Source organism: Dipodomys ordii, unplaced genomic scaffold, assembly GCF_000151885.1.
Source record: "Dipodomys ordii isolate 6190 unplaced genomic scaffold, Dord_2.0 Scaffold32, whole genome shotgun sequence".
Classification (NCBI taxonomy): Eukaryota; Metazoa; Chordata; class Mammalia; order Rodentia; family Heteromyidae; genus Dipodomys; species Dipodomys ordii.
In genome coordinates this window covers 9,274,003-9,284,707 of record NW_012267248.1, presented here as the reverse complement: position 1 = coordinate 9,284,707, position 10,705 = coordinate 9,274,003, and the positions used below count along the sequence as shown (strand labels likewise).

The 10,705-nt window shown below is 36.9% G+C and overlaps 1 protein-coding gene across 1 annotated transcript in view; it reads left to right on the top strand.

The window, feature by feature from the left end:
• Positions 1–10,705, top strand: part of Ofcc1 (orofacial cleft 1 candidate 1) — a 262,066-nt gene that overhangs the window by 129,142 nt on the left and 122,219 nt on the right. The window contains 2 exon segments of the mRNA XM_013016629.1: positions 1,356–1,365; positions 1,462–1,472. Coding sequence (XP_012872083.1) covers positions 1,356–1,365; positions 1,462–1,472 — 21 coding nt within the window.

Sequence of the window (10,705 nt, the reverse complement as noted above, 5' to 3'; positions counted from 1 at the left end):
TCCGTCCGTCCGTCTGTCTGTCTCTCTGTCTGCCTTCCTGTCTGTCTGTCTGCCTGCCTGCCTGCCTGTCTGTCTGTCTGTCTGTCTGTCTGTCTAAGAGGTCTAAGCTCAGGCCTTGTGGTTTGCTCAGCTTGCTTCCTCACAAATGACAATTTACTACCGGGCCATGCCTCTCTCTAATCCAGATTTTTTTGAAGTTGAGATTATGTGCACTTTCTGCATTGGCTGGCCTTGAACTCTGATCCTCCAAATAGCCTTCTAAGAAGCTGGGACATGAGCCATTGATGCCTAGCATATTTGTTCATTTTTTATAGCTTATGGTGCCCAATTTATAAACTAAATCTTATCAGAGTATGCATGCCCAGGTAAAAACACAGGGTGTATATAGTGTTTAGTCATCCATGTCTTCAGACATTCATTAGAGAATCTTGGCCTGTGACCCCTGAAGAAAAGGAGAGGACCATTTTATTTTAGGAAAAAAAAATATTACTTACTGGGAAGGTTTAATTATTTTTTTTCTGTGGCACTGAAGACTTTAGGGAGAAAGTTTATAATGTCCATTCAGTTAATTACATAAATAACCAGTCATTTGCCTATTTAAATAGAGCTGGGGAATCTCATTGCCTACCTAGTGAATTAGGTTGCCTGTACTGTCTTCATTTTTGTACAGGGGATTTCTCTAAAGAAGCAAGCCAGATGATGTGTTAAATACCTCTGGAATTCTCACTAATGAGTGTTAGAAAGCAGCAGATATCACTCCAGTGGATTAAGGAAGTTAACATAGTTTTCAAAGCTATCTAACTCCCAACCTGGGACAAGTTTTGGTAACAAGACAACCTTAAATGTTTCCATTACTGTTCAAATGCAATGAGGAGGGGTTAGCAACTGGAGAATTACCCACTTTTAGAGTAAGAAGGGATCTTGGGGATGATTTAGTTCAGCCCTGTCAGTTTTATACAAATTCTATAAAGCTGAAACCTGTAGAAGTTTAGTGAGTTGCCGTAGGTCAATGAACTAATAAGCAGTGGAAATGGGGTTGGAACCCACTTCTTTTTACTGTCAATCATCTCTCTCTCTCTCTCTTTCTCTCTCTGTCAATCCATCTCTCTCTCTCTCTATATATATACACTTATACATATGTGTGTGTGTGTGTGTGTGTGTGTGTGTATATATATATATATATATAAAATATTCCCTGACAACAATGTTAGTCTTTTTAGAGTTTTCTGTTTTCCATGAGTTGCAAGCTGCTTTGATATTCATCAATACATTGATAAGAAAGTGCTGATTCTTGGGAAAATCCATTTAATGGATTAGTACAAGTTTCCTTCTCCACGGAAGTGAGGAATGGACAGCTGCCCAGAGGTTTGTAAAATGCACGTGTTGTTGGCCACACAGACTGAGCTTTTTCCTGTGTTCTTGGCCAGGAATTCATGTGGCTGTACTGAATATGTTGCTGAGGGAAGGGATGGGTTAACTATACAGCAAAGTTATTCTTTAATACAAGTGATACACTTTCCTTTTTATAACACACATGTGATTTGACATTGAAATAAAATGCAGATGCTTCTTTGATTGGCGTATTCCCCGTTGTGCTTTTCTAAAACACCTTCACATATGGTCTGCCTCATTCCTGAGAAATGACTTGTTGTTTATGTCATACAAACAGAACAGATTGATTTTACAGTGAGTAAGGAGGTTGATGAATTGTACATTGGAGAGAAATCCTTGTCTTGGCAATCTAAACACTCGAAAATAAATGTTACTTTTTGGAAAAGGCTCTCATGATACACGCATGATCCTTTTATTTTGTGCCTCCCTTTCTAGGGGTTAAATGGAATTTTGGTCAACAGAAATGTACTTACAATCACCTCAAAATACAATTTTTCTTTTCACCAATGGATGTATCCTGAGATCCGTCAGGTCAAAGCTATGACAGAGTTATCCCAAAAGAGCCCGCCTCAAATGTTCACTTCAATACTGTATCTGCACTATGGCCAGAATAAAACAACTCTGGCATTGGATAGGAGAGTAATGCTGCTTCCTTATTTGCCATGTGATTTTTTAAAATATACCCTTCAAATCTATCTGCCCTGTTCTTTTTTCTCAGAAGACACTTTAGTTTTTCCCTTCTTCTCTGTCTTGATAACATAGCTATCAAGCACAATTTTCTCCTCTGGACCTTTTTGGACTCTTGAGGAGTTTTCTATTACACATTAATGTTATTTTTATTTTTATGAATAACACTTTCTCTTTTATCTCAAGCTTCTGTGCTTACTTTTTGTGCTGCTGTTAGTGTGTAATGAAGTTATTTTAGGAGCTATCTCCAGAAGGGTAGGTAGCTCATACCCATAATCTGTTGTTGCAGAGGTTAAAACAAGAGTTACGAGTTCAAGGATTAGCCTGGTCTACATAGGGTCTACATATATATTGTGAAAAATATTCCTTCATCAAAATTTCTTGCTGGCCATCATTTTTTAAAATAGACAAAAGGAACTGCGACAACTCTGATAAAACTCCTGACTATACACTCGATTCCTATACTGATTAGCAACATCACCGAACATTTTTCTTCGTCTGTGTCTACAAAAGTAGACACAGATTTGGCAATAAGGCTGAACATCTGCATCTACAATACGCACTGGCATCTAATAGAATAGTTGAAATCTTTGAACTCTGAGTTCCCAGAGACATTGCATTGTACATGTGCTGGTTATACACCAGCATCCACTCTTTCAACATACTTCTTGTGGTTTTAAAAAATGGCAGACACTTCCAGAGTCTATCATGAGTCATAGTTGGTCAGGGACTGGGATTTGGCCACTGGGATATGGGAAGATACCAGCAAGTTCCTTTTTCCACACTCTCATTTTCCCCCGACTGGGGTCATTGCCATAAGGATGTTATTCTTGAAGGTGCCTAAGACATAATACACTGTGAGGGAAGGGAAATGGGAGAACAGGCAACCCAGCACCCGGTTGTTCTGATTCACTCCTTATCACCTCCTCTTAGATATTCCAAGGTTTCTTTTGTATGAGAAAATTAAATACACTGTTGTTCAAAACTCTTGCATGGGCGTTTCATTCTTGCTAGCTGAAAGTAATGCTGGCAAGACCTTTAATCTATGTAACTGTGTTTCCGGTGTGGTGGCCACTCAGACACGTTGGAAAACATATGCTTTAGTCTTCCATGCAATATTTGATAGGTTTAAATGGTAGTCTGTATTCTAGATGCATGCTACAGGATTTCTTTCAGATTGCCTGGGATCCACCAAGCATAATGTGGAACTAGTTGCTTTTTAGTCCAAGAATTTGGAAAATGTGCACAGTATGTTGCCAGAGAGTCTTCTCCATAGCTACCACAATACTGATTCAGTTGGAGAGATGGAGAATGAGGTGAATAGAATTAATTTAGTCAACTGTCTGGAAACCAAACATGACATCAGTGATAAGATTTAAATATCCAGGAACTTCAGATTATGAGTCAGTCCAAAATTCAAGCTCCCTGATTTCAATGATGAGAGGGCAAGCTGGGCATGATGCAGTATAGGGATTTATTTCATGCAAAAAACTCAAATGACCAGTAAAATAGATAATGTTCTCTTGTAATAGTTTGCAAACAACATCAAGAAAACAATTGAGTAGATGTATTTTGAGCTTCAGGCATTGTAAATTCTTTCACTCTCATATACTTTATGCCTTCTTTAATAAACTGGAGAGTCTTGGGCCAACTTCATCGGTGACGGTAGGTGGTCATTCATTTCACAATCCACTAATTTTCATGATTATTCAGTATTTTATGTTACCTAAACTGCTTTGGATTTTGTCTTACTCAGATTGTAATATGGCTATAGCTTATATGATTTCAGAATCATTAATTCAATTGGCTTTTTCGGCATAAAGAATTACTCCCTCATGTTTCCAAACACAAAGGAGGACTTAAGGTTTTAAAATATGCAGTTGATACATACAAATGTGTGAAATATATGCTGTTTTGTTTACCTATGCCCCTCATTGATAAGATGTGGAATGCATAGAAAATTCCTAAGAAGGGAAACAGTGCATCAACAATCTTTTCCCACCTTCATGGAGACACATGCATACTTACATCAAATGGATATTTAGCTTAACAAGTGAATTCTTACATAGTCTAGGATAAATAAATATAAAGTCATCTAATGTGTTAAAATCATCTTAACTAAATTTTACTCCCCAAATTACAAAATAGTTTATGAATACAATGCATATCTGTTGCTTTTTTTCCTGAACTTGTACACAAAATATTCAGAAGCGCACTATTAGAATGCATAGTATGACATTTCATCTCTTTGTTTTCACAGCTATGACGCTCCCTATCATTAACAGCTTCTGCTCAATTGTCATAAAATCTATGTGGATACTGGGTGCACTTACTATTTTTCAAGCTTATGCCTGTCATCCTAGCTACTCAGGATGCTGAGATCTGAGGATCGTGGCTCAAAGCCAGCCTGGACAGGAAAGTCCATGAGCCTCTTACCTCCAGTTAACCACCAAAAATCTGGAAGTAGAGCTGTGGCTCAAAGTGGTAGAATGCTAGCCTTGAGCAAAAACAGCTTAAGGGCATTGCCAAGACTGACCAAAGGGGAAAACGATATCAGATACACTAAAATCTCAGGTAAAAAAACCCAATTGATTTAATATTCTGTTTATAGTGCCTATGCATGTCTGTGCCTTCTATCTTTTATTCATGCATCTATCTATGTCAAGGTAGTTTGTTAAATACCACTTATATCTATTAATTATTAGGCGATTTCATCTCATTTTCAATTCTTCACCATGTTCTTATCCATCCTTCCCTACATGATTACAAATTTAATAATAAAAACAACACACAGACCTTCATGGAGAGTTGGGGAAAACTCAAAGATGGGCATGAATGTGGCTTCCATCAGTGAAGAGTCTACAGAGCACACATTGAGAGATAAAATTCAGTGCAGATGGAGTCTGTCTTTTAGGTTCACTATACATATAGAATTAGTCTTAAGATAATTATTGTCATACTTCTCCCATGTACAAAAGAACTGTATGTATGAGTCTTCATAGTTTTTTTGTTTATTTGGTGAGAACTCATGACATTTAAAAATAGATCAATGGTTCTGAAGTTTTATTGGTACACATTAATTCTAAAAAGCTACATGTTTTATTATGATATTTTCATGCATATATATATATATATATATATAATATACTTTTGTTATCTCCATACCTTAAGCCTCTATGTCCCCCTCCCCCTCCTGATGACTTTTTCTTCCAAATTCTCTCTCTCTCTCTCTCTCTCTCCTTTCAACATTTAGATTCTATATATGAAAGAAAATATGCTGCAAGAGTCTTTCTGAGTCTGGCTTGTTTCAATTAACATGATGATCTCCAGTTCCCATTCTTTTTATGGATGAATAATACTCATTTTCTTTTCCTGTTCTTCCATCAATGGGAACCAAGGCTGATATGATAACTTTACTGCAGCATAGTGCTGCAGTAAATGTGGATGTGCAGATACTCTGATGGTATGCTGACTATGACTAAATCCCTCTAGATGTGAACCTGAAAGTGTATTACAGGGTACAAAGCAGTTCTATTTTTAGTTTTCTGAGGAACCTCATTCTGATTTCCAGCATTTTACATTCCCATCTGCAGTGTATGAGGACTCCTTTTTTTCCCCAGCATCCTTGTCAGTACTTGCTGTTTGTTTTCTTGATAATTGTCATGCTGGCTGGGTTCAGGTGGAAGTGAAATCTTAGTGCAGTTTTTGTTTGCATTTCCTTGGTAACTAAGATGTGAAGAACTTTTCTGTGTATTTATGGGTTATTTGTTCTTCCCATTTTGAGCAGTATTTCTTCAGTTCATTTGCCTATTTGTTTGAGGGAGCTATTTGTTCTTTTGGTATCAATGGCTTTCTTCTATTCATTCATCTCTCTCTTCACTCTGGTAATTGCTTATTTTGCTGTGGGGAAGTTTGCTTTTTAAATTTGATGCAATCCCATTTTCCAACCCATGCACTTGCTTATTTATTGATGTATTAGAATCTTATTCAGAAGGTTGTAACACACCTGAATTTGGGGATCACATCAACCCTTTTGTTCATCTGACTATAATGAGACGATATTCTACCAGGTAACCATTTTTACCATCAAAATTCTTATCTTCTTCCTTCTGACTGATATACTTCTGTTCATCCTTCCACATCAGATATTATTTCAAATGTGAGATAGCAATGTGGCCTCTGATTAAGTCAGTGCCTGAGCATTTCTATTCATTCTTTGCAACACATCTAGAAAACATCTCATTTCTCCATTCCAGGTGTCAGAGGGGATAGTTGATTGGCATTGGCAATAAGTTATGTGGCATAAACTTTCCCACGACCAAAGCTGTGAGTTGTGCTGAGTCTTCAGAAGTATGGGCTCTCTTGTGACAATGCAGGTGGAAAAGTTTCTTCATACATTTTTTTAAAGCTTTAGTCTGTGTAGGAGAATCATTTGTTGTCCCCTATGGAGCTAAGCTAGGAGAATTGGGTTTCATAAGAGTAAATTTTAAATCTTATTGCTATTTTAGGTACTTTTCTGATTCTGGCTCATAGCAGACTAGAAACAAGGGAATAACATAAGAACAACAGTTTTCAGGATATTTTAAATTAAACTTGTTTGGGGACAGATCAACCTTCTGCAGTTTGTTCTAGATAATTCCATGTATGAATTGGGGAATAGAGAGTTTTACTCTGTGGTGGTGTCGGCCTGTACTGGGGCTTGAGCTTGTCCCTGAGCTCTTTTGCTAAAGGTTAGCATTGTATTACTTGAGCCACACCTCCGCTTCCAGCTTTGTGGTTAATTGGAAATAAGAGTCTCATGGCCTTTTCCTGCCAGGACTGGTTTCAAATCATAATTCTCAGATCTCAGCCTCCTGAGTAGCTAGGATTACAGGTGTGAACCACTGGCACCCAGCTGTGTATTCTTATTTTTGATTTTTAGTCTCAGTTTTAAGTTCTTCCTCCCATCAACTATGTCAATTTAAATTCCTCTTAATAGTTAAAGCAAACAACAGGCCAAGTGATTTGAAACAACAGACTTGGCTTATTTGAGAGTTTTGCCTTGAGACATAATTTAATTGCTACTTCTTCCTAGCTCATGTTTCTCATCCTCCCAACCCTCCGCCATCCTCCACAGATGTTATTCAGTCATCTCTTCCTCTATACTCACCAGTTATTTCTATCAGAAACATACCATCTTCCTCCATCTTGTGGCATTTTCATGCATTTTTAGTACTTTAGAATCCCCAGTATTAGTTGAGGATTGGCCTCTCTTCTTCCACATTCTCTTCCTTCATATAAAATATCTTCTCGCAGCTGAGACAAAAATCTAAAATAGTTCCTGGGTCTCATGCTGTTTTTTTTTTTCTTGGCAATACTGGGATTTGATTCAGGGCCTAAGGCTTATTAGCAATCACTCTACCATCTGAGCCACACATTCAGCCCAGGAATTCCAGACTTAGATCAACTGCTAGCTTGTTATTAGAACTTAAAAATCAAAAAGTACTAACCTGAAGACAATCATCAATCACACCTTCCCCCCGCCACATTCTGAGGAGCATATCATTTTTGCTAATGGTCTCAGGTGTGGCACACATTAAAATATTTGGAGTCTCTTTGAATGATCTCTATCTTTGTTTTCTGCTTCCACTTACCAATTTATTCAGGACACGCTTAGTGAACATAACCATGATGTTGGGTTGCAGAGTTGCAAAGATAGATGGAATGGTTATTTCACCATTTGCAATACTTAATCCATGTTCTATGTTTTTTCTTTTCCTTTCTTTTTTGTTCTTTTCAGTATATATTTAATAGAATGTATGGAAGCCTATGTATAGCTTATGAATTCAGGTTCTAATTTATGAATACACTTTTGAACAACATTCAAAATGGGACCATAAATTTGAGCCCCTCAAAAAAAAACTGGGTTCTTTTTAACTTGAACAAGAATACATGTTCTGGGCTGGGAAGGTGGCTTAGTGGTAGAGTGCTTGCCTTGCATGCATGAGGCCCTGGGTTCGATTCTTCAGCACCACATAAGCAGAAAAAGCCAGAAGAATACGTGTTCTTAAATTTTGTGTCATTATACAATGTCCTTTTATTTCATAGGGATTTTAATAACAGATATTAGGTTATAGATCTTATTTCTTTTTGAGTCTTGTACTAATCCAATGGCTCTAGTGTGTCTGCATTGATCCAAGGCTTCCCTATGACCCAGCAATCCCATTTTTAGACATTTACCCAAAAGATCACAAACAAGGCCACACTAATGCTACAAGCACAATTATGTTTATTGCAGCATTACTTGCCATAGATAAGATATGGAACCAACTCAGATGCCCCTCGGTAGATGAACGGATCAAGAAAATGTTATATATATATATATATATATATATATATATATATATATATATATACACACACACAGTGGAATTCTATGCCCCCATTAGAAAGAATGACATCACCCCATTTGTTAGGAAATGGAAAGACTTGGAAAAATTATGTTAAGTGAAGGAAGCCAGACTCAAAGAAGCATAGGTCCCATGGTTTCCCTTATCTGCAGTAACTACTATATGTCTAGGACAAGCAGAAGAGGTCAAAAGCTATGTACATATGACCATATAACCTGATGCTAAATGAAATGAACCCCAAGATAGAGACACAAGAGGTTTTACATTTGTTACTGTTCTTTTTATGAAATTATAATGTACTTTGTGATTCTTTTTGCTTCTTTGTATGTTCTTCCCCCATGGTACAACCCCAGATGTCACTGTATTTGATTCCAGTGCCCTGCATCTTGTATATACATTTTTCTAATTTGGAGAGGGGAAGGGATAACGAAATGCTGAAATAAGGATTCAGGTTGGCCCAATGTAATAATGAGATGTACAAGACAGTATGTTGAAAGCAAACTTTACCACTTTGCTGGGGTGGGGGAGAAGTTGGGAAGGTGGGGAGGGAAGGGATGGTAGGGGAAAAACAAAAAAAAACAAAGGAGGGTGTAACAATACTCTGTAGGAAATGTACTCATTACCTTGTTCGTGTAACTGTAACCCCTCTGCACAGTAACTTTACAATAAAAATATAAAGAAAAATAATAGACGACATAAAGTGTGTAAAATTAGAGGGAGAATGTCCCTTTATGGTGCTATGTGAAAATTTCTCTGAAATATATCTGGATATGGGATTGCTGGACAAGGCTGGTTTATTTGATAGAAGTTGCAGAATAGCTACATGAGTCTTCTTCCTACTAGTAGTAAATGAGGGTTGAATTTATCCACATGCCTTCTTATGTGTTGCATTATTCACTCTTTTTGTTGTTGTTGTTGTTTGTCGTGGGTTTTGAACTCTGGACCTGGGCACTGTGCCTTAGCTCTTCATCTCATGGCTAGCGCTCTACCACTTGAGCCCCATCACCACTTCCAATTATTCACTCTTCTAATGGGATCCATTTAAAATAATGTCTCTTTTTTGTTTTAATTTGCAACCTTTTAAAATATATTCTTTATTGTAAAGATACTGTACAGAGGGGTTCAATTACCTGAGTAAGGTAATGAGTACATTTCCTATCGAGCATTGTTACCTCCTCCTGTGTTTTTCCCCTACCATCCCTTCCTTGCCAACTTCCCTAACTCCTCCCTCCTGCCTCCCTCCCAGTTGTAAAGCTCATTTTCAGCATAGGGTCTTGTACATCTCATTGTTACAATGGGTCAACCTGTATCCTTATTTCAACATTTGTTATTTTCCTTCCCCTCCCCAAATTAGAAAAATTTATATACAAGATGCAGGACACTGGAATCAAATACAGTGACATCAAGGGTTATACCATGGGGGAAGAACATACAAAAGAAACAAAAAATCACATAGTAATACATTTAAAACAACAGCAAGAAAGATCAAACCTCTTGTGTCCCTATCTTGGGGTTCATTTCCCTTAGCATCATGGTCATATGTACATAGCTCTTGACCTTTTCTGCTTGTCCTAGACATATACTAGTTATTAATTTCTTTAATTACAAATAAGTTTGCATATTCTCTTATTCTATTTACTGGTGTTTGACTGTGAAGGTACGTTTGCATATTTTGTCATGTTATGGAATTTTCTGTACTTTACTATTAATATGTAGAAATTTTGTATATCTTCTAGGCATTTTATGTAATACCTTCTCTCCATCATCTGCTAATTTTTCTGTGTTGATCCTTGCAAAATTAAAATCCCTAATTATAATGTTACCTGAGTCATCAATTTTTCACCTTATGGTTTATGCTTTCTAAGTTATGTTTAAAGTACATTCATCTGCATGCTATGTAATAAAGGCATTCTCATATGCTTTATTTTTCTAGGGTTATAATTTACTCATAGCAATCCATTTGCAATGCACTTATTTCAGTTCTATGTTGAGCCATGTAGTGAACCAATTTTCCCTTTTGCCTTTTGTTTATCATATAGACAAGAAAATTATGGTTTGGAAATGTAAATTATTTGCCTTGAACCATAAACAAATAAGAACATTGTGATTCTCTTCTAGATTTTCCTTCTCCTTCCTTCCTTCCTTCCTTTCTTTCTTTCCTTCTTTCCTTCTTTCTTTCTTTCTTTCTTTCTTTCTTTCTTTCTTTCTTTCTTTCTTTCTTTCTTTCTTTCTTTCTT